Here is a 25,208-nt window from a genome sequence, read left to right as displayed (position 1 = left end):
TTCAGCCACGTGATCAAGTATCAACAGTGGTAAGTCATACTGATAGTATACAACCTTGAGATGATATGATAAAAATACCATTTTTACCTCTGTGGTTTCCCTCCCAAAAATGCATAACAAGTCTTCCTCAAGAGTGTCAAGGTCACTGAAAACAAGAAAAGTATAAGAAACTGTCACAGTGAAGAGGGGCCTAAGGAGACGTAACGACTAAATATAATGGGGAGTCCTGGGTGGGATCCTGGAACAGAAAAAGGCCATTAGGTAAAAACCAAGAAAATATCAATAAAGTACAGACATTAGTTAATAATAATGTACCAGTATTAGTTCACTAGTTATGACAAATGTACTATATTAACGGCAGATGTTAATACTAGGGGAAACTGAGTATGGTATATGAGAATTCTGTACTATCTTCAGATTTTTTCTATAAATCTAAAAGTATTCTAAAATAGGACTTCTGGTTTCTGATCCTACACACGAGGAGCTGAAAAGTTACTCCTGCTCTCATGACAAGAAAAAAGCTGAAAAAATAAATGAAGATCAACAACGCTTCTTAGATCCAGTGGAGAAGTGAGATCACAGGGCAAACGACTGCCCTCAGACTGCAGAGACAGACAGGTGAACACAGAGAATCGTAACTCAGCCTGGCGCTGAAGCCTGCTGCTGGAGCCATACTGGTAGAAACACTATGAACAGTAATTCCAGAATCACTGGAGGCTCAAATACAGACTAGCGTGATTGTTAAAATCTCTGAGGGTGGCCAGTCTTGAGGAAGGTCTCCACACTTTTGAGAGTTTTACCTCCAGGAGCCCCACTAGGTTCTCACCGTGAAGTTGGATTCTAGTTTTCAAATGATGTGTTCTCACTGTGACACTGGGGGATCGAGCAGGGGAAGGAAAAAGGAACCATTTTTAAATACTCCCAGAGCTCTCTGTTCTTTACAAGGCTTGCTCTCAAGAGAAAGTGTTTTACCAGAACCTAACTACTTTAGGTTTCACCAGAGCCTAACCGACCAGGGCTAAGTGAAACACTCAACGCAGGCTCACGAAAAGACTGAAAACTACCCTAGGACTATAGAAGGCTTCCTCTCACCGGATCTTACCATCACATCATGGGGCTGCTGTATCACAGGGGATTACAGCTGAAAGAACTGTAAGCCTCAGACCCTATTTTAAAAGACTCCAGGAAAGACCAAAGACAACAACGGGAGACAAAAACAAGGGCACTAGAGGAAATTTTAGCCTCTGACACCACATCTATACCAACCAGTAAACCCAGCCTATATCTTAGCCAGATAAACATAAAACCTCACACTAAAATCAATCTACCTCAATTCCTTTTACCCAATATATCGTGTCTAGCTTTCAACAAAATATTACAAGGCAAATTAAAAGGCAAAAACACAGTTTAAAGCTATTCTAAAATGAAAAAAAAAACTTTAAAAAAAATCAGTGCCTCTGCACCTTCCTTCCTTCCACAAAAAAAATGTGAGCCAGCAGGACTTAACAAAGAAATGGAAGAAACAAAAACATGATGGGAATGAAAGCTCCAGTAGAAGGAACAAGTGCAGAACAAGCACAATAAAAAGAGATTAGTACGTAGCACACAGAGTTGAGAAAATAACAACACAAAATAAAATGTGATAAAGAAATGTGACCCAAAAAGTTTATATCTAACCAAAGGGTCTTTCAAGTGTGCAGGCTACAAATACACATTCTCAAGCAGATAAGAACTCAGATAAAACACATCAAGGTGCATCTTTCAAAAACACATTGAATGACCAAAAATATCCAACCCTGAGATAGCGCAATGTACAGATCTCAGAATATAACTTAAAAAAATTGGGAGGTGGGAGAAAATAAAGTTAATTTTCTCTCTGTTAGAAGAGTCAATTGGTAAATTTATAAAATGGAAACACATCATTTGAAAACTAGTGACCTTAACATTTCAATTTTAAAAGTAATCTTAAAGTCACATATATTTTAGAGACAATATATTATGTGGTGAAAAAAATTTAATTTGAAGTTCAGCAATTTCTTCAGTTTTCATTTTCTTTCACTTCTGTTCAATTCAAGTAAAATTAAATGTAATGTTTATACTTAAAAATAGCATATCCAGAATAAACACAATGTCGTAAAGTTGTTTCACTCTTTTTCCCTATTCTTCGATTTTAAGTTCTTTTTTGTCAGTCTACATCTCCATTCTCTTATCTGTGCCTATTCATTTCGACACTTAAAATAATGTTCATTAAATGGTAACATTAATTATATTTATAGAATCATTTTGGGACAATCTGTTGCTTTTTTTCTTATATTTCCTTGTATTATGTAAAATTTTTATAAATGACCATGCATTTTTATAGAAACAGTAAAAAATGATTATTCTTTTTACAAATTTAATGGAAGAGTTAAATTAACACCATATGTCTTTTTCTTTTAATAACCTAAGATTTGGGGCAATTGGATTTCAAGTCTCAGCTCAGCAAATAGCTGGTTGTATAATCTGGAGCAATGTATAAAAACTTCTCTAGTTCCTAGTTTCATCATCATGAAAATGAAGAAATTGAACCAAGATGTTTAAGTTTCATTTCAGTTCTGAAATTCTATAACTCAGATGCTGATGATTAAAATCTCCCTACACAGTGTTAGAAGTAACACTTTAGATACCACGGAGATATTTTACCTATTATTTTGGCTATACTGCTTTTGAGGAAAGTATCTTACTTCCTATGAAGTCTTCATAGTATTCTCATTTCAAGTAAGGCTCAGATGTGCAGAAGGAAAATGGGGCCTGATATAATAATGAAACATTACTTTTCAAGAGGTTGTAGAACAGAAAAAGGACAGACACAAACAGAATGCAGTATTCATGAGAAAACCCTTAAAATGGCATCTTTTCCTGTTATAGCTATTATTTTAACAGCAGGAGTGGTAAATGATGCAAAGATATGTGAGCTCTTATGGGAAAACTGTGTATTAAAGTTTAAAAATGATGACTGAGGTCAAATAAATTGGACATTTGTGACACATATGATAGGCCTAGAGAATGCTGAAGGAGAGTTTAACAACAGCCCTATGGCCTACTTTGTCTCATTATAAAATTTGGTTATGCAGAGTAAAACACAGGAAACAAATGAGGAGTACAATAACATATTTCTTAGGCCTAAGAAAAGCATAATAGCAAGTTTGCTTTGTAATTCAGTAAATAAAATATATTCAAAAGACAAAAGAACTGAAAAGCCATTAAAACAGGAAATCAATAATTTGAGGCCTACTGATTTCCAATGAAATCTGCCTTTCCCTTCCTCAGTGCTTGTGAAGTCTAAAAACTCAAGTAATTAGCTTTATTTTGGAAGTTTAACCAACAAGCCTCTAAATTTTTGATTGAAAAATAGATCTATATGAAGAATTTTCAAAAGAGTAAGCTAAGACAATCAGCATTTACTTAAATATTATAAGCTATTTTGTAATATAATTATTTTACAACTATTTGTGAATCCCACGGTTGGGAATTATGAAAGCATTGAGGATCATCCATCTAGCAAGTTAGCTAGCTATATGTATATGTATGCATATTAGAAAAATAATCAGCATTCTCTCTGCTGATATTGTAATATTTCTTAATGATCTCAGAGTGAAATTTTCATCTATGAGTTGACTTTTCTCTTCTGATTCCCAGTGAACTGACACAGCCCAATTTTCTTCTAAGAGTTATCAGGCTCAAATCCTGACTTCAATGTTTATTACATTATAATAAGATAGGTCAGCCAGTCTGCTGCCATCAAGAAGATATGTAATGGAAAAATGTAATGGAAAAGTTTCCTGTTTTTGAAAGCCTTTTCTCTTGGCAAAGTTCACATTTTAGTTGAGCCAGACCCTGTATTAAGTGCAGGTGGTCTTGGAGGCAACAGACAGCATAAGCCATTTTGATAAACGGCATTGCCATTACTTTGGATATAAATAATGGCGGCCCTAAAATATAGAAAAGAAATTAAAACGGGTAATAAAAAGCCTTGCCTATCTTTTATTATTTTTAGCAATTGAGCAGCTAAAACTGGGTTATAAATCACTGAAAGAAAATTGAGAACTAATAAAGTTGTGGAGTCTTTACTAATAAAAGGAAAACATTTGACTTCTGTTAACACCTGATAAAAGTGTACTTTGTTGTCATTCCTCATTTACTAGTCATTTTCTTTACTCCTGTGATATTTGGCTATCTAACTTTTACCCAATTGTTAAAGATTAGAAGAAAAAATACAACATAGTACTCGAACTGGTCAAATCTGCTATAACCTGTCTTTTGCAAGTAGACCCACCTACATGGTAACTAGCAGCTTTTGAAACATCCGCACCCTGGAGGCTTGTGGCTGTAAATTTAAGCCATTCTAGCTTTTGAGAAATGCAGATAATAAAAACTCATCAAAAGGCTCTCATAATTCTCACATCTGACTAGATGGAAGCATTTCTGACTACTCAAAATTAATAGCAGCTCCCAAGGCCTTATAAGAACAGCTGCCACTGAGAAATATACTCACAAACAAATACGCAATTCTCTTCCAAGTTTGATTTGTTAGAGGCATAGAGCAGCAACTCTTCAGGACAACCTAGCTGGATTAGTAAGGGAGTAATCAGCTACCTTTAACCCTGATAGGGTAACTTAAGCCCGTACCACACAATATTTAGGAACACCTCTTCTGAACCTAGACCAGAGTTTGCAACATACTAGACCCTCGTGAAATATCAGCTGACTGAAGGAACAAGACAGAATTCCTCGTTGGTGGTCAATATGAAGCAGCCAGTGATTAAAATCAGAATATATCCCTAACAGAAGCTGCTGTCCTGTTGTCACCAAAGAGCTAAAACTTAAGAGTCATCCTAGGTATAAAATCAAATTTGGAAACATAGCTAGCACTACACCACCTTCCAGTTATATTCTGTATAAATATTGTAACTTTTCCACACAAAGTCTCATTTTCCCCAAAGCCCAGTGTCAGTTTCATTCAGGCATGACCCAGTGAACGTAAACTTGAGGACATTCATATGTGCCACCAAAATTTTTTAAAGTAAAACATACTTCAGATCTGTGAATATTAAATATTTCATTTTTAAGAATAAATATGCAGATAAACTAACTAAAGTGTATTTTCCATTTCTTACTATGATTCGAATTGTCGCAGAGACAGACATGACAGGAACCTGTCATTGCTATCCTTGGAGACTTGTTATGTAACAGATTTTCACAGGGAACAGGTTTTCTTATCTTTGGTCTCATCTGGAGAATTCTGTGAATTTTCCCTTTTAAAGTGAACATGGCCATGGAGAGGGAGGTTCAGACAAAGAGCATGGGACCAGTAATTAGAAGACATGAACCTTACCCCATGCCCTAAGTCTTGGTGTGACCTTAACAAGTCTCCATAGGTATTTGATTCCTCGTTTCTAAATGAAAGCTGGACTATCCAATCGTTAAGACCCCTCAGGGTGCTGGCATTTCACAATGTGCAAACAGTTCCAAGCTCATTGCTGTGGAAGTTTCCTTGTTTATTGCAGAGGAAAGAGTAATAAAGTCCACATCTTTGGTGATCAAAGAGACAATTAACATTTCTTCTTCACTGTCTAGGTTTGAATGAGTCTGTCAATTTTGACAAGAATATTTGTCACTGGAAATCATCTTTTAGGTCTGGTGCTTTACACTAATGAAAAATCAACCCACTGCTGAATTCTATCAGACATTCAAAGAAGAAATGGTACCCATCCTATTAAAACTATTCCAAAAGATAGAGAAAGAGGGAATCCACCCTAAAGCATTCTTTAAAACCAGTATCACCCTAATACCAAAACCAGGAAAGAACATAACAACCAAAAAAGAAAATGACAGGCCAGTATCCCTGATGAACATACTTGCAAAAATCCTCACCAAAATACTAGCGCACCAAATCCAACAGCATATCAAAAAGATAATCCACTATGATCAAGTGGGTTTCATGCCAGTGATGCAGAGATGGTTTAACATACCCAAGTCAATAAGTGTGATACACCACATAAACAGGACTGAAACAAAAATCCCATGATCATCTCAAGAGATGCAGAAAAGGCATTTAACAAAATCCAGCATTCCTTTATGATTAAAACCCTCAGGAAAATCAGCATAGAAGGGACATACCTTAAGTTAATAAAAGCCATCTATGACAAACCCACAGCCAACAATATATTGAACAGAGAAAAGATGAAAGCATTCCCCCTGAGAACTGGAACAAGACAAGGGGGATGCCCACTTTCACCACTTCTATTCAACATAGTACTAGAAGTCCTAGCCAGAGCAATCAGACAAGAGAGAGAAAGAAAGGGCATCCAAATCAGAAAGAGGAAGTCAAACTGTCACTGTTCACGATGATATAATTGTACACCTAGAAAACCCTGAAGACTCACCCAAAAAGCTTCCAGATCTGATAAATGAATTCAGTAAAGTTTCAGGATACAAAATGAACGTATACAAATCACTAGTGCTGCTATACACCAATAGCAACCAAGTGGAGAATCAGATAAAGAAATCAACCCCTTTTACAATAGCTGAAAAAAAAAAAAAAAAACTTAGAAATATATATAGGAAGTGAAAGTTCTCTACAAGGAAAACTACAAAACACTGCTCAAAGAAATTATAGAAGACACAAACAAATGGAAACACATCCCATGCTCATAAATGGATAGAATCAGTATTGTGAAAATGACCATACTGACAAAAGTAATCTACAAACTCAATGCAATTCCCATCAAAATACCACCATCATTTTTCACAGAACTAGAAAAAAAACCCTAAAATTTGTAGGGAACCAAAAAAGAGCCCACACAGCCAAAGCAAGACTAAGCAAAAAGAACAAATCTGGAGGCGTCACTTTACCCAATTCAAACTATACTATGAGGCTATAGTCACCAAAACAGCATGTTACTGGTATAAAAACAGGCACATAGACCAACACAACCGAATAGAGAACCCAGAAATAAACCCAAATACTTACAGCCAACTGATCTTTGACAGAGCAAACAAAAACATAAAGTGGGGATAGGACACCCTATTCTACAAATGGTGCTAGGATAATTGGCAAGCCACATGTAGAAGAATGAAACTGGATCCTCATCTCTCACCCTATACACAAATCAACTCAGCATGAATCAAAGACTTAAATAGAAGACCTGAAACCGTAAAAATTCTAGAAGATAACATCGGAAAAACTCTTCTAGACATTGGTTTAGGCAAAGCCTTCATGACCAAGAACCCAAAAGCAAATGCAACAAAAAATAAAGAAAAATAGACGGGACTTAATTAAACTAAAAAGCTTCTGCACAGCAAAAGAAATAATCAGCAGAATAAACAGACAGCCCATAGAGTGGGAAAAAAATCTTTGCAAACTATGTATTCAACAAAGGATTCATATCCAGAATCTATAAGGAACTCAAAGAAATCAGCAACAAACAAACAAACAAACAAAAACTAAACAAAAAACAAAAAACCCAAATAATCCAATCAAAAAGTGGGCTAAGGACATGAATAGGCAATTCTCAAAAGAAGATATACAAATGGCCAACAAATATATGAAAAAATGCTCAACATCACTAATTATCAGTTAAATGCAAATCAAACCCACAATGTGATACCACCTTACTCCTGCAAGGATGGCCATAATTTAAAAAATCAAAAAAATAAAAGATGTTGGCGTGGATGTGGTGAAAAGGGAACAGCTTTACACTTGCTGATGGGAATGTAAACTAGTACAACCACTGTGGAAAACAATATGGAGATTCCTTAAAGAACTAAAAGTAGATCTATCATTTGATCCAGCAAGCCTACTACTGGGTATCGACCTAGAGGAAAAGAAGTCATTACATGAAAAAGACACTTGCACACACATGTTTATAGCAGAACCATTCACAATCGCAGAAATATGGAATCAGCCCAAATGCCCATCAATCAAATGGATAATGTTATATATATGTGCGTATGCATATGTGTGTATATATACACACACACATATATATGTATGTGTATATATACATGTATATATACACATGCGTGCACACACACACACATCATGGAATACTACTCAGCCATAAAAAGAAACAAAATAATGGCATTTGCAGCAACCTGGATGGAATTGGAAACCATTATCCTAAGTGAAGTAACTCAGGAATGAAAAACCAAACATCATATGTTCTCACTCCTAAGTGGGAGCTAAACTCTGAGGAAACATGATACAATGGACTTGGGGACTCAGGGGAAAGGGTGGGAGAGGGGTGAGGGATAATAGACTACACACTGGGTACAGTGTACACTGCTCGAGTGATGGGTGCACCAAAATCTCAGAAATCACCACTAACCACTAATGAACTTATCCATGTAACCAAACACACCTGTTCCCCAAACATCTACTGAAAAAAAAAAAAAATCAACTAATGCACCCAAGAGAGATGCAAAAGAGGATAGGCAATGTCTTAATCAGTGGTCCAGAGAGCATCCTATGGAGGATTTTCTCCCAATTACACACTCCTGAGCCCCAAGTCAGATTTACTGAATAAGAAATTCCTAGTTTGGGGCCTGAGTCTGCATATTTTGGAAAAGCTTCCCAGGTAATTTGGATGCTCATTGTGCCTCCACTCATCCTTGAAAGCAGTGATTTAAATGCTATTTATTTACCAGTTGAAGAGAATGGTGTGATACAAACCACACAGTGAAATACCTGGGCCTCTGATAATGTACAAGGTCAGGAAGCTGGCAGTATTCTATTTTTGTCTGCATAGCTGTTTGCTATTTAGAAATTCAAGGAGGCTGAGGGCTTGGTGCAACTGAATTTATCTAAGGCTTACTGGGTGCTCCCTGTGGCTACAGTTGGTAGCATTATAATTTGGGTGGTGAGCAGATTTGCAATTTTTATATTAAACTTGAAATGCTAGTAATAAAACTGCTATAATACATTTCAATAATGGATGGCTAATAGTTGTCCAAGACAAATAAAAGGCCAATAGCCAAATTATTTTCATTTCTTTCTTCGATGCTGCTCAGAAAATCAAGAAGGTGAGAAATGTTTCATCAGCACCAACTGAGAAGTCCATCTACAAATTAAATAACCTCTTGCCTAGTCGTTTTCTTCCCTCCCACTGGTAATTACTGGGCACCCAGAGAATGCCAGATGTGAGAGAACAATTGCTCTAACACAGCAATTTTCCATTTTTATGGAAGGCTCTCAAAATATTTTTCTCTCAGCTTTGTGGGGAGAAGGGAGCTCCCTAGGGATGTGGCTGATTGAGGCTGATTGTGCTTGAAACTTGGGGACTCTAATGACTCACTGTGATAACTTAGTTATGATGAAGACAAGCAACATGAACTGTTCCATGTAGCTTCCACGCTCATGATGCACAGGCATCCCTTACCACTTGCTTTGATTGTACATTTTAATATATGAAATGTCTCATTTTCAAAATTCATTCTCTTGCCTCTAAGCACAGCAGCACAAACTGGCTTCAGAATCATTCAGCCAAGAATATCATAAAAAGACCCTCAATGAGTGATTCCAGTGCTTCATCTGTTTCACTGTGAGATTTATGTCCTTGAAAAGTAAGGTGCCTGACTTAGTCCATTTGGGTTGCTATAACAAAATACCTTTGACTGGGTAATTTATGAAGAACAGAAATTTACTGCTCACAGTTCTGGAGGCTGTGAAGTCCAAGATCAAGGTGTAAGCAGATTCAGTATCTGCTGAGGTCTTGTTCTCCACAGATGGCGCCTTCTGTGTCCTCACATGGCAGGAGGTGGGGGCAAGCTCCCTCAGGCACTAATCCCATTTATGAGGGTCTCATGACCTAGTCACCTCCCAAAGGCCCCATCTCTTAATACGAACAAATTGTAGGTTAAATTTTAACACAATTTAGGAGGAACACAAACCTTCAGTCCATAGCAGGGCTCATGAGGCTCTAGCATTTGAAAAGAAGGACTCCTTGTGAAATGCATGAAAATAAAGTCTTCTAAAATAGAAATCAGACAGGAGTTGGCATCTCTGAATCTCCTGGAAGCAGCAGCTCTCCTGATGACTTATGACCTTCCAGCCTCATGTCATTTAACTTTATTAAAATGCCAGACCAGTCATCCAAAAAGCTAGGAAGATACTAGCTCTTCACTACTCATGTTAATGGCTGAAAAAGAGATGTGGTTTTAAAAGTTTTTTTCTCTTCAGCTTGATGAGCAATGTTTCTCTCTTGTTGAACTCTCGGATTGTGACCTGGATCTATAGGTAAGCTTCATGAACACCAGACAGAAACAGTAACTCTATCTCCTCCTCATAGAAACAAAAAGAGAACACTTCATGGGGGCTTTGTTTCTGAGAATGTAACTTGATTGATATTTAAAAGCCTCACACTGATTTTAATCGAGTCAAAAATACATAGTTTTCATATAGAAAAAGAGCACTACAGAAATTATTTGCATGATAAAATTTCAAAGATCTGCTCTCTGGCAGATGCTGCATAATACTTCAGAGTTGCTTTCAGTAATACATTGTATCTGAGGCTCTCACAATCTTCTACAAACTAGCTGTGGCATTATCATTTTACAGACACGAATTGGAAAACATAGGTTTAATTTGATTAAGATTCCATACAAGGTCAATGACGGAGAGCAGAAAATGAATGCCAGAAGGAGCTATTATCTTGCATAATACCTGTCAATAGATGAAGAGATTTTATTCTTAAAATAAAATTCTTAAAATAAAATCTATTCTTAAAATAGATTTTAAACCCATTTAAAATCTAGAAGAAACTGCTAAGATTAAAGAAAATGAATAAATAAAAATAAAACAACAATTTAAAAAACCCTGAATAATGCAGCACCTCCAGTGAAGAACTCAGCCTACTCATACGGTGAATCTGAAAACAGAATGGCAATAACATTTGCATATGATTGAAGATCACGTGCAGCAAATCTGTTGTTCTTCAGTATTACAAAGTACAAAAAATTTATGTTTTCTATTCATAAAATTTGTCATCATACAATTAAAAAAAGGACTAAATTTTTCTTTGGTTTTTGCTTTTCCTCTGCTCTCAACCCCAACTTCCCAGAATTTTATGGAACCCAGTGTCTTCTTGTCTTCTCAAATCATAAGTTTTATTTGTAATAACCTTAGGTTGCTTCTATTTTATTCAGAGACTTATCTTATATCTAATAATCAACCACTCCTTATCACTTTAATTGGCTCACCACCCAAATGTATATAAAGTATCCCTGAGGGGTCTTCAGTTGACCAGCACATCATTCTCCTTAAGGAGACATTATAGTAAATAATTAACCAAATGAATGTGAGTGAACAGGGAGATTAGAAGGCTTAGCTGCAATGATGGTTAAGGAATTCTTAAACTTTCTTGCTAGGGTGATGGCTTTCAGGGCTCTCAGTCTACCTAACTTAGTGCATTCTTTACAGATCTTGGTTTTTCACAAAGTCTTTAAGAACATTTAAGCAATTATCAAATTTCTTCACAGAAAGTCTTACACATGAACCAGAAGACATACAGGTATGTTCAAGAATGTTCACAGAGTAGTAGTCACAACAGCAATAATTGGGAAACTACCCAAATGTCCATCAACAGGATTCTGGAAACCTGATAAGGTGACGTGCCAAGTTTGTTACGAGGCAACGCTGCTCATGCTCATGGTAAAAATGACACCCCCGACTCCCTGCCTCAATAAGTTGCATCTGGACAGGGGGAATGACAGCTATCTGGTGGGAAGCCATAGCTTTAGGCTTCTCTGAGTGAGGTGACTCATAACTCAGCAGGCTTCTGGGACTCTGGAAATTCTGCCCATGGGGTTGTTACTAGAGACACTGGTTCCCTTCTGGCACGGGATTCTAGGCCAGAGTGGTTCTCACACACGCCCACGTGGGGCTCAAGTCTGTGTACATTAGCTATCACCTGGAGAAGTGAGGCAAGGAACAGCTCTCAGACAGCTGAGTGGACTGTTCCAGAGACTGCTTGGGGGGCTTCTCCAAGCCCCTGTGCCCTGCTGGCAAGCAGTGGTTCTTTTCATGTGTCCTTCCCAGGGAACCTGATGCTGAGCATGGGCTACGGGAGTTGTGAGTCTGAATGCATAGCTGGACCCAGGAGGACTTCCTGGTGAGTGTTGCAAATTGTTTCTACTGAGGGTTAGATTAAGAAGAACTTTCACATTCCATGGATATATTGTTGAATAATGTCAATCTTTTATAATGAACATGTAATTTATTATTGGGGAAAAAAGATTACCGAAAGAAAACAAATATCCATCAAGAGACCTGTCACATCAAACTGCTTTAAAGTTATATCCCCCAGGAGGATGAAACTCCATGGCTAAACTCCAGATGAAATGTGAATGGGCAGGATATCATTTTAGACAAAGTTCCAAAAGACTATAGCCTATAACTAAAACGAAAGTGTTAAAGTAACAGAAGAGTCTATCCTGGCAAGCATATAACAATTTCTGTATATTTTGAATTCCAGTGTGCTTTTCAATATTTCTTGGCTTGATTAAAATTTTGGAGCCTTGTATGGCTAGGTAAATTTAATATGTGTCATTTAAAAATAAACTATCATCAAACATTTTGTTACCCTTGCAATTAAGAGAGCCAGAATAGTCTTCTACTTCCACAGAAATAATGAGCCCAATCTGGTGAAGGAGTGAAGTAAATAAAATATGTTCCCACTTGGCTATAAAACAGTCACCCATGAGAAGAAATTTTCAGGATCCTTTTGTATCAACCCTTTGGCTTTCCTGAAAGAATTAGGTCTTTAGCAAATCAAGTTATTTCTAGGATGTTGTCAGGCCAAATAGTCCACTTAGAGGTAGCAGATTAGCATTATTTACAGAGATGGTAATAATATAAGCACTAATGAGAGTAATAATAATTGACAAATACCTAATAAACATTGATCTCAAGTCCCAACAAATACTCAGCAAGTAAGACTACGTGAAGCTGAGCTGCATAAGAGAAAAAAGAACTTTACAGGAAAAAAGACAGCTGATATTCAACTTAATTTCAAGCTTTATCTTAAAAATGTTAAATGGACAATGCTGTCGTGAGTGAAATAAGATTTAGATCCAGAATGACAGGCTACTGTGTTTTTAGAAACAATTCTTTTTTCCCATTTTTATATTATTGTTGGTTTAGAAACAGAAAGTAGAGTGCAATGGCCTGGGACTGTCTTCTGCTCATCAATTGTTTGACACAAGGCAAGTTATTTACATCTCCCGCTCTTCAGTATCTGCCTCTGTAAAACGAGGAGGGTAACAGCCCCCGCACTTCTCAGTGATGCCAGAGAACCACATGAGATGCACAGCACGGCACCTGGCCCACGGTCAGCACCCTGTAAGTGTCGGAGTTGTGGCTATGGACACAAACAACGGCATGGCACACCTCGGGGTCTGTACCTTTCAACATGTGCTGTTTGTTTTAGGAGCTTACTGCAAGGTTTCAAATCACCACTCCCATAGTCTGTTTTCCATCAAACACATGCACACATGTTTGTAGGTTCTCTTTTATATATAACATTTTTTTGTCCTTATGAGAGAGTAATTATAAGCCACAAAATTAAACATGACATGGAAAATCAATTTCCATTCTTGGCTATCACTGAGATCCTGAGCCTGTCTTCAGGAGAAGGGGCTTCTGTGAGCAGAAGTCGCCTATGAATAGAAATGGTCTGAAGACTGAAACTTAGCTAGAAATTGAAGCAGAAACAAAAGGACTTTACTTAATTATTGTAAAAGAAATAAAAAAAAATTTCTTAATTATTCCTGATCCAAACAATAACTTGTGTTTCTAAGAGAAGGTTCATAATATCTTTCTCCCTTAAACTTTAGGCTTATATCCTTCATATCTCTCTCGATAGTTCCAGTTGGGTGTTTAAAAGTATCCTCAAATTAATGTCTAAAAAGACTTCTGGATTTGAGCTCTCTAGCACCCCAACAATCCATCCCATTAAAATCACTTTTTAAGAGTGTAAATAAAACCACTTTGTTACAGGGTTTCCTGTATACTGTCCAGTGGCTTCCCATGCACGATGAATACAGTTCAAGGCTCCACATGATAGAGTCCCTTCCTACCTCTTTGCCCACATTCCTCTACCACCCTCACCACTTTTCCAGGCCTTTTTGTTCTTGGAACAAACCAAACTTGGTTCTACTGCAGGGCCTTGGCTCTTGCTCTTCCCCTGAGTTACAAGGTACCCACCTCCAGATTTTCACGGCTGGCTCTTTCTCAACATTCAGATCTCAGCACAAATCCCACACTTTCAGAAATGTGTGCCTGGCCTGACCCACCTAAAGTAGTCCACTGCCCAGCTCTCATGCCACACTATCACAAGGCCTGGTTTAATTCACTTTACACAAACTGAAATTGCCTTATTTGTTTACTGTTTATTCTGTCTACTTCATGAGAAGAGGGAATGCAGCTGTCTTGTTCACACTGTGTTCACCATGCAGAGTTGCTCAATACAGTTGAGTGAATTAATGAATGACACCAACTGGATTTTCTTCAGTTGAAGGTTAATTTTTTAAAACATATTTGTAATACACCCTTTTTCCTCTTGAAAATACTCTTACATATGTGATAATCTATGTTCATTCATTTTGCCTGGTACCAGGTAATTTCTTTGACTCACTGGTTCATGTCATTCTTAACCTTGGGTACGTTTTCTTCTATTATATCTTTAAAGATTGTTTCTGTTATATTCATTCTGGAGTTTTCTTTAAAAACACAGATTAGAGTTGTATACTGGTGCTCTGAAAACTCTTTTAAATATCTCTCAGCTAATATATCAACCAGAATGCCACCTTGTCAGAAAGCCCAACCCTGAAACAACCTTGTATTAACGTGCCCAACCCCTTCTGCACCACCATTCTTTACTGCTATTTTTCATATAAGGCACGTAACTCACTTTAAATGGTAACTGCAACACTGCATGCTTACTCTTAAAGTGCTAGTTACTATTTTCTCCTTGTTTACTGTCTGCCCCATATTTAACATATACAGAAGAAGAAATTTTTGTTCTTATCTACCACAGTATTACTGGAATCTAGAAAAATGCGCTTACACAGAATGGGTTAAATTAACTAAAGAATCAATATAAAATAAATACATCCTGGAATGAATGTGTGTGTGTATATATAAAGTCTGAGTGCTTTTATTTCATGGAAATTGCTTTTTCTATGTATTGCTTTGGGAATTCAGTGACTTTAATTAAATACGCAAAATCTGACCACTATTAAAATACTGATGTAGGCACTTAAAACCAAGTGGTTAATGAGCTGCAAAGCTCACTTTAAAAACAAGCTGCTCTATACATTTCATATGTACAGAATACTTCTTTTAACTGTCAATATTGATTTGAGACATGAAAGTTAAACCGCAGATACAAACTTAATAATTTGATTTAGAAGTTATTACAGTTACTTCCGGAATGAAGCCTCTTGGGAACAAATTCCCACTTGAAGTTTCCTAAATTTGTAATAAAAGGCTAGAGTGTGACAGCTTAGTAACAGAATTTCAGAGATAGCTTAAGATATGGTTTGGATGTGTATCCCCACCAAATCTTATGTTGAAATATAATCCCCAATGTTGGAGGTGGGGCCTAGTAGGAGGTGTTGTATCTTGAGGGCAGATTCCTCACAAATGGCTTGGTGGTATCCCATAGTAATGAGTACCTTGAGATCTGATTGTGAAAAAGGGTCTAGGACCTCCTCCTTTCTCTCTTGCTCCCTGTCTCCCCATGTGACACACTGGCTCCCCTTCATCTTCCGCCATGATTGGAAGCTTCCGGAGGCCCTCACCAGAAGTGGATGTCAGCACTATGCTTCATGTAGAGCCTGTAGAACTGTAAGCCAAATAAACCTCTTTTCTTCATAAATTACCCAGTCTCCAGTAATCCTTTATAGCAATGCAAACAAACGAACACAGCTTAATTCTACCTGAGCTGAAGATTCTTCTATACATCAGGGAACCATTTTATTTACAAAAAGTTATTTTTCTTTGTATTTTATATCAGATTTTAAAAAGGGTGGAAGCCATGAGAATGTTAAGGAAACATTATTTAATGTGAACCAAATTAGTGAACCAAATTTCTAACTAAATTATTTTTTAGAATGTCATAAAAAAACCATAAAAACAGTGCTAAAAACCAGTATTTGGTGAAAGCAGGCTAATTAGATGATTGTTGATTGATTTGCAGTCAGTCAAATCAATCCCAGAAATTCCAGAAAATTCCCAGAAAGCTGGACCTAGATAATGCTTCCTTTAGTTGAAGTAAAATTATCAGCATCATCACTTGGAAAACACACATTCATTCTAGGAACACTGTGCTTAACATTACTTGAGAAACCAGTGTTTGTTCAAAAAGGAAAAGACGATTAATGTATTAATACCCTCTGGGTATTTGATCTGATGCATGAAATGCTTTCTGGCCTCTAGATAATTCTGCATTTTCTATCTACCTTTCCCTCTATGTTCAATGGCAAAATAACTGTTATGACTTGACTTCTCATTAAGTAGAAGACTAAGCATGAATGTAGTCTTTCTTTTTTAAAGAAAAAAGTGTAAATCTATGTGAACAAGTTATTTTAATTTTAATAGGTCTCATAATTGAGAAGTTATAAATTGATTAAAATATTTATTTAAAATTAACCATAAAATTTATGAGAAGGATGGAGTTCACTTACTGTCACTGTACTATCACTTTCAAAATGTTGTGTTTAGAAAATGTTTAAATTGTGTAGAACAGAAATGGAACAAAGAATAAAAATTTAAAAGTTATCTTTGATAAATGGATAATTGAAATAAGACTTGGTGACACTAATAAGCCAGTATCTGAAAGAGAGAGACAGAGAGAGAGAGATAACATTGCTAATGCAATCAGCTCATTTACTTTATAAAATGAATGCTCTTAATTGGAGATAATAATTTCATGACTTACCTCTGCATACTTTAACTTCAATGTTTTATGCATTTCTCGAAAACGACTGTAACGCCTGAATACAGTCCATGTCTCATCTAGGACAGTAATCTATTAACCAGGAAAACCAAAATGAATAAGCATTAAGAAGCAAAAGTCACCAAAATTTTTCAAAACAATTTAAAAATTAAATTAACAAAAAGTGATTAGTATGTAAAATTTCTCCAGAACTGAAAACATGAATCTAGCTGCATAAATACAACTTAGAAATAATAAATGTACTTTACTTAAATGTGCAGCTTTGGCTCTCAGATCTTGTTACAGTCAGTTTGCCTATGGAAAGTGAGGGGCAGATGGTCATCTCTTAATTGGCTATAAAAAGTGTCCCTTTTTATAGAAACATTTCTAAAGAAGAGGAGGTGGAAGAGGAAAAAAACTCACTGCATCTCAGTCATTGTTAGTATAATAACACAGCAGTATATTTTGCCTTTTTTCAGAGGGAGAATAATCAATCCAGCCTTTAATAGGCTGACTGGAGTAGAAACTCTGTTGCACATCAGCTCAAATAGGAAAGGTCACAGTGACAAGAAGAGGCAGGTAGACCACATCAGCCTTTACAATCACACCTAAAGCACAGGGCAATGAAACTCCAATTCCTTTCTCCACTTCCCACCTTTCTTCTGAGCTCCAGACCCACGTACCCAACTTAGACACATCGTTCTTTCCACGTCACCCAGGAACTTCCAATTCAATTTGTCCAAAACCATACTCAACATAATCCCTCCAGTCCCAGCTCCGGTGTCCTCCATTTCAAAGCATTCTACCACCACCTACCAAGCGATGCCAGCCAGAGATGCCGAAGTCATCCCTGATCTCCCTTCTCTTCCTATCCCTGCATTCAAGCAGGTGCTAAGTCTTGCTCCGTTTGCCTTCTAAACATTTCTTAGAACTTTATCCTTCCATCCTTTGCCATCAGCACCATTTGACTCTAGGCCATTGGGTCTCCTGTGGACTCTGCAAGAGCGTCTCCCAACTGTCCACCCCATATCTGCCTTCTCCAATCCCTTTTCTGCATGACTGAAAAGAGATCTTTTAGAACTCAAATCTAATCATTTGATTTGGGAGGCGACCCTGCTTAAGGGGAGCTTCACGCTGCTCACAGAAAAAGACCTATGTTTTTAACCTGCCTACAGCAGCCGGTGTGCAGGCCTCTCCCACTAGGTGTCCTCACTCTTGCTGCATCCCTGAATGCACATATTCTCTGCCACCTCAGGGCCTTTGCATGGGCCACGCGCCTTTACGGGAACTTAACTTGCACATAAGGGAAATGCTCAAGTACAATAATTCAGCCTGATTCTCCCGCATGTAAATCATAGGGCCATCAATAGGAAAGTAGAAACAAGAAAGAGAGAAGACACAGGTGGGCAGCTTTGTAAAAGAGGAGTGAGTCTGAGTCCCAGCCATTATCTGACTCGCTCACTTCCCGAAGTGGCAAATGAGATGATCTAGGGTGTATGAGGATGTACATGTTTAAATTTTTCGTCATCCTGGTTCTGTACTCATTTTTTACAATAACTTTTCAATTGTGGCAGGTTTCATATGAGTTTCCTTGAAAAAGACATTTCCACAAGAAAACAAAAGTGAATGTATTTACAGAAAATAATTACAAACAACAGTGCAGGTGCTCTGCAGCTGCAGTAAGCGTTTAAAGCTGGTAAGCACATTGCATGAGCTTGGGAAACCCTGCTCCTGGCTGCGAGGCCAGTTGGCCTTCCTCTCTGGCTTGCTCCTCAGCAGACCCCACTTAGGCACTGAGGGCAAGGCCAGCACAATCAGTGAGGATGTGGGGCTTCCTCCAGGCCACAGCCCCAAAATCCACAGTCTTGACTGGACACAAACCAGGTGGCAAAGACCAGCTGGAGCATGAGTGGGCCCTGCTGCCTTCCAACATGGCATGCTGCTGCCTGCTCGCCCGGAAAAGCCCAGAAGTTAATGGAACTACTCCATGACCTGTGAGGAGCAAGATGCAGGATGTTTCACAGGTGAGACTATACTATACTGGGACTCAAGATTCCTCAGAAAGCCACTTCCAGAAGCTTAGGTTTCTCGCATTCCTCAGACTCTGATGTTCCCGGATCTCCTTCCTTCTCCTGAAATGCTTTCACTGCACTTCTTAGACTCACGGACAATCATCAGCAAAATCTCCCAGAACCTCGGGCTCTGCTGGAACATCCCCTTCATCTTTGCTCTAACTGAAACCCTGCTCTCCCGTGAGGAAGCACTTCCCTGGCAATGCTCTCCAGCTGGGACCGTCTTCTCCCCAACACTCTTCATCCTACCGTGCTGGGATGGGGGTTGATACTCTTGTTCTTCACTCCAACTTCCACATAACTGCTCCTGTATCCTTTCTGAAATCTCTACTCTGTGAGCATAGTGCCTTCAGACCCTGCCACTCTACCCTTCTCCTGGCAGGCAGCCATTCACCCTGGTTGCTTCCCCAATTCCTTGAAGGTTTAGAGTTGCTCACTGTCATCTGCTTCGGTCCTACTGATCTCCTGCATGATTCTTGGTAATTTCATTAATTACACAGATGATCCCTCCAACACCCTGACCTCTAATGTCCTTTTACCTCTGCCCTGGTTTCCTCCTCACTCAACTTGAAAACCATGAGAAATCCTCATAAGCACAAAACCTCAAATCTGTCCCACTCTTGAAATTCTCTGGACAAAAATAAATCACAACTCTTGTTAAAACCAACTGTCTGCTCACTCCCTGCCTGCACCTGCCCAGCAGAATGGGGCTGAGGAATAGCACACCACCAAACAGACTGATCTCATTTTAAAGTCACAATTGCCACTGTTAAGTCCGCCTCTGATGACACCCACCAGTCACGCCACGTTTTCCAATTCTGTGCACTCTTCCATTCTCTTACAAAATGATTACTCCTCTTTGTCCTCAAGTCTTCACCACCTCTCTCCATCCTCTCAGCTGACAGCCTTAAGTCCTTAAAACAAAATTCCAGGGAATAATGGGAAGTAATTGATGACATCAAGAATAGGCTTTTTCAGGAATTTTGTCTTAATGGAAAGGACAGAAATGGAGTGGTAGATGGAAGGGAAAGGGAAGTCAAGATGGGAGTTTAAGATGTGAGAAATAATGGTGCGTTTAAATGCTCATGGAGTAGTGTGATAGAAAGGAGGCTGTGTTGGTGCAGGAGGGAGGAGAGAAAATTGTTAATTGTGGTGTCTTTCAGAAATCTACTCACCATTCCACCCAAACTACTCTTATCAAGGTTAGCAATGACTTCTGTATTGCTAAATCCACTGGTCAATGCTGGTTTTGATTGTACTTGGTCTATGGGAAGGATCTGACACAGCTGTCTGATAGCGTTCTCCTCCTTCAAACATCTTTTTCATTTATTTCAGCTTCCAGGTAGCTACACTCTTATCTTAGTTTTCTCTTCATCTGGGATTTCTCATCTCCCTGACCTCTAAACATCAGAGTCCTCTAGGGCTCAATCCTTGAATATGTTTTATTTTCTACCTGCACTCACTGCTTTGGTGACCTCATCCCATCTTGCAGCATAAATTTACATGTGGATGACTCCCTGGATGCCCGTACCTCTCTCCTGAACCCAGACTCGTATATCCTACCGCCTACTTGACAAGCTGGCCTACTCGGATGTCTGATATGCATCTCACACTTATCATGGATGCACTTAACAAAATTAATCTCATCCAAACCTGCTCCCCCTTCCCATCTCAGTAAATGACAATATTCTTCTCCCTGTTCCATGCAAAAACTCTGGCATCATCCTTGATGTCTGTCTTTCTCATTCACACCTCACATCCAGTCAGTCAGTGAATCCCTTCTTGCCAAACTTCCAAAATAGAATGAGAAAATGACCATTTCTCACTATCTCCACTGTTCATATGTTGGTCCAAACACCATCATCTCTTGCCTGGATTATTTTTAACAGCCTCCTAGTTGGTCTCCTTGCTTACAGTCTTGCCTCCTTCCTTCATTTTTTTTCTCAACACAGGAGCCTAAGTTATCTTGTTAAAAATTAAGTATGATGGGGCCATTTCTTTGCACATATGGAGCATCCTCATAACGTGTCCCATCTGACTCAGGGTACGAGTTTGAGTTCTTCCAGTATCTACAAGGATTTCTACAATCTGTCTCCTCCCTGGCTCTTCCCCAACCACTCTCTTCCTTGCTCATCTAGGGTGTACCCAACATGCTACACAGCAAGTACGGCCTTAGAGACTTTGCTTATGTTTTCCTCTTTCTGGAATGTTCATTTCCCATGTTTTCACATGACTAGCTCCCTCATTTCCTTCAAGTCTTTGCTCAAAAGTCACTTTCTTAGTGATGTCCTTCGTAGATATCTTATCTAAGACTGCATCCTCTTTTTCCCATTCAATACTGCTTACTCTTCTTCCCTATTTATTTTTCTACTTAGCACTTCTGATTACTTAACATGATCTGGATTTACTAATATATCTTGTTTCTTGTCTCTCTTCCCAACTAGAATGTAAGCTCTAAGGAGAGCTAAGATTTTTACCTGTTGGTCACTGCACCTTAGAGGAGAACTTGACACATCACCGGCATTCTGAAGAGTTGGAAGGGGGAGCCCCCAGATGGACTTGTCTTAAATATACTCTGCCTCTTAGTGACAATGAATCAGCAATGCCTTTTTAAAATCTCTCTGTGCAGGCCTCAAACAAAATCAGGATAAAGGAACTGGACACTCAGCTTGTGGGGATTTAGCCTACGGTGTTTTCCTCTTTGTTGCTTTCACAGCTAATTAATGTTGCACCATGTTTTGAAATCTCCCAATAGTGAAATGGTACTTTAAACCTGCCTCACAATTTTGGGTATCATTCCTCTTTCCCGCAGTGGCCCCAGAATAGTATCCTTATAAGTGATACCAGCTTCTCTAATGAACTGCATACACCAAATACTGGGGAGAACGTGATGATATAGCTAAGTGATTTCCTAGGCAATAGATACAAAAGGCATTCGGGCACAAGATGACAAGACAGCGAGAAGATAAAATCCCCATCTAAGAAGGTTCCCCCAAGACACCCCCTTCTGCCTTAATAACACCTTCCACCCTTGAGTGCTTATCACAGAAGGCGGGATGCTACCATTGTGTGTGTGTGGAGCTGGGAGGAGAAAGAAAGATGGCTCAATGTGAAAAGAACTTAGCTGCCCAAAGCTACATTTTCTATGTACAGTTAAATCCACACTTAACATCGTCGATAGGTTCCTGGAAACTAACTTTAGGCAAAACAGCATATAGCCAAACCACGTTTTCTCATCAATGCTGTTAAAAAAATGATGTTGAATGAAATGACGTCATTCGAGGACCTGCTATAGTTGGTTTGCTTAAAGTTGCAGTTTCCAAGAACCTAACAATGATGCTATAAACTTACTGTATTCCTCTGAATTGGGCTTAATGAGGTCAGTAAAAGTATCAGAGGAGTCTTTTTGTGACTCTTCTGGTGACTCCAGGAATCCTACCATTAATGAGAGAGAGGCGACTCTCTGGAACCGTTAACCCTGTGTATATAATAAGGTCTCAAATATGATGAACAATAAAAATCATTACTGGCATATTCTGGGTAGTGATTTTTGTCTCTTACCTTACTTGATATTTTAATAAACTCACACACAGAACCTCAATGACTTCTGCCCTCGATATTTCAGTTTAATGTCTAAACCAGTGCTGAGCAGCATCAGCTGCACTGGGGCACTTGTTAGAAATGTGTGCTCTGAGGTCTCACCCACAGCTCCTGCATCAGAAACTCTGGATTGGGGTCTAGCAGTCTGTTCTGACCATCCCTCCCGGGGACTGTGATGCAGGTTAAGGTCCGAGCAGCCTGGCTGTAAACCACTGGTCATGTTGTCACTTCAAAATCAGATGTCCCACTACCCTCCCAGGCCAAAGCCCTTAGTGCAGCATTTAGGAACTTTCCCAGGCAATCCCAGCTCCCAGTGAACTAAAAATCTCACAACCAAGACAACGTGTGAATAAAGAAATATGGCATATTCATAGGTCTTCTGAAGGGTCTTCTGAATGGCCTCCTCAACCACACACCCCTTTCTGCACCTGGAGAGCTCCTGCTCAGTCCCCAGGGTAGTATCCAAACCATGATTTTTCCTTGGGCAGCAGCCCCATTCCCACTCCTTTCTGCCTGGAAGAATCACTTATTCCATCTCCTCCATCATCCCTTAGCATTTAGTTCACACCATGATTAGAACACATAGCACAGGATATTAATTACATAATGTTGCACTAATTGATTTATGTAACTAATATTAATTATACATCTCTCTACTTAGGAGATTTTAAGCCTTCTAAGGGAATAAGCCATTTGTCTTTGGTAGTAACTGGGGTGGGGTGGGTGGACTCTCATTGCAGAGATACACATTTACTGAGCTCCTGCCATGTGCCTGGTACCATGTTAGATGCTGGTAGTTTTCTGAGAGACATACTTGACATTATTTTACTTTTCAAATTAGGTAAGAGTTCAGGCTTGACCTCAATTGGCAAAATAGAACGCATGGCCTACTGGAGTCTTGGTTGCTGTTATTCTGTTCTGGTGGTTTCATTAAGGTTCACATGAATCAAAGATTACTGAATTAGTTACAACAGTATGACTTAAAAAAAAACTGCAGAGAATATGGTGTATTCTTGATATATTTGTAACACAAGTTCATAGTAAGGCATGAGACATTTAAAAATTCTTCACTCTTGAGATTTTCACCTGAATTCAGGCTAAATATGGGGATTAGCAAGGCTCAAGCTTCCCCCTTTATATATAACACATTTGAATATCCCCTTATCTATCAACATGCAAACAAGATGAAGATGATGCATATCACCAGCAATCATATCAGAAATGGTAGACAAGGCAACTGCATGTATGATCACTGCACAGAAAAACGGTTAAACCCTTTCCCCGGAATGGAAAGACCCCACGCCTGGAGCTGAGGATCTGCTCATGGGAATCTTGAGAAAAAATAGACAGAAAGGCAAAAGTAAAGACAAAATTAAAGCCCTCTTCTGTCCCAAATTAAAATCGGGCATGAAATACGGTGCTGATGCAGAAGGGAGGAACAGAAGATCAGTACACCAAGTCAGTCAGATGAAAACACTTCATTATTTTATTTAACGTTGAGAATGCAAGGTATCATTACTGCATATATTTGAGGAGCAAATTCATTGCTTCTCTCCCTCTGAGTGGTCTCACTGATACAAATCCTTCTTTCCTGGGCCATAAAATGATCAAGCACAACTTAAACACCATAAACACGTCCTCAAGATGGACTGCATTTCCTTATCAACAAGTCTCAGTTGAGTGCTTCCCACAAATTTATGTCATACACTTATTTTGCTGGTTTAAGGATTGCCAGTGTTAAGATCTGTCATCAGTAGATATTTGGTTATGTATATCTAGCGGTGTAAAGAGGAGAATCAACAGTTTTTCATTCAAGGAATCATACTCCAACCGGCTGCCTTTAACTAGTTACTTGTAGAGTCCTCTTCAGTAATATTTTTTAAAACAACATATGGGGGAGCTACCTCAAGCATATTTTAAAAAAATCCTTGTAATTAGTAACTGTTTAGAAGAAACAGTCTAATAGCAACCTAATATATACTAAAACAAGTTTTGTCTGACTTTTGCAAAATAAAATTTAGGAAGTGACATAACTATGAACATGTTTGAGCAAATAGGAAATATATTCCTAATGAACATGCCTGTATGATGGTAACAAGCATTAATGCATAAGGTTTAATTAAAATCTCCTTACATACTATAGAAAATGAAAACTAATATATACCCTCCCAGTTGGCAGGCCTCACGGTGGAAGACATGAGATGCTCCATGGGGTATGGAAAGAAACTATTGGTACTTCTCTTTTTTTTAATCTTATTCTTTCTACATCTCTACTTCTGAAAGTGTGTTCTAATAAATACTATGTACAGTTAGTAAATGTTATACTATCTAAACAGATAAAAATCAATATAGTGGGCGTGCCTGCTCAATAACTTTTCCAGTGATAGCTATGTGTGATTTGAAAAGTTCAGGCTCTGTGACTTTAAGCTGTGGCTGGTAAAAGATGCATGCAGGAAGGCCTCAATGTTTCCAAGAGAGCAGGGTCTAATTAACCAATTCTACTGAAAGTCTTCTGCAGCAATATAACTATGAGTGTGTCTGAGAAAACATGAAATATATC

General features: G+C 38.4%; 1 protein-coding gene across 6 annotated transcripts in view; it reads right to left on the bottom strand.

The window, feature by feature from the left end:
- Nucleotides 1-25,208, bottom strand: part of KIF16B (kinesin family member 16B) — a 314,911-nt gene that overhangs the window by 47,009 nt on the left and 242,694 nt on the right. For 4 of the 6 annotated variants that reach the window (XM_074004743.1, XM_005568308.4, XM_065522743.1 and 1 more), the window contains one exon: nucleotides 16,980-17,069. The exons of the other annotated variants lie outside the window; for them this stretch is intronic. In XM_074004743.1, the coding sequence (XP_073860844.1) occupies nucleotides 16,980-17,069 (90 nt within the window). The remainder of the gene's footprint in view (nucleotides 1-16,979; nucleotides 17,070-25,208) is intronic. 6 annotated transcript variants of the gene reach the window in all.

The sequence above is a fragment of the Macaca fascicularis genome, chromosome 10 (genome assembly GCF_037993035.2).
Source record: "Macaca fascicularis isolate 582-1 chromosome 10, T2T-MFA8v1.1".
NCBI lineage: Eukaryota > Metazoa > Chordata > Mammalia > Primates > Cercopithecidae > Macaca > Macaca fascicularis.
Note: the sequence above shows the minus strand (reverse complement) of the source record. Positions and strands in the feature narration are given on the sequence as shown.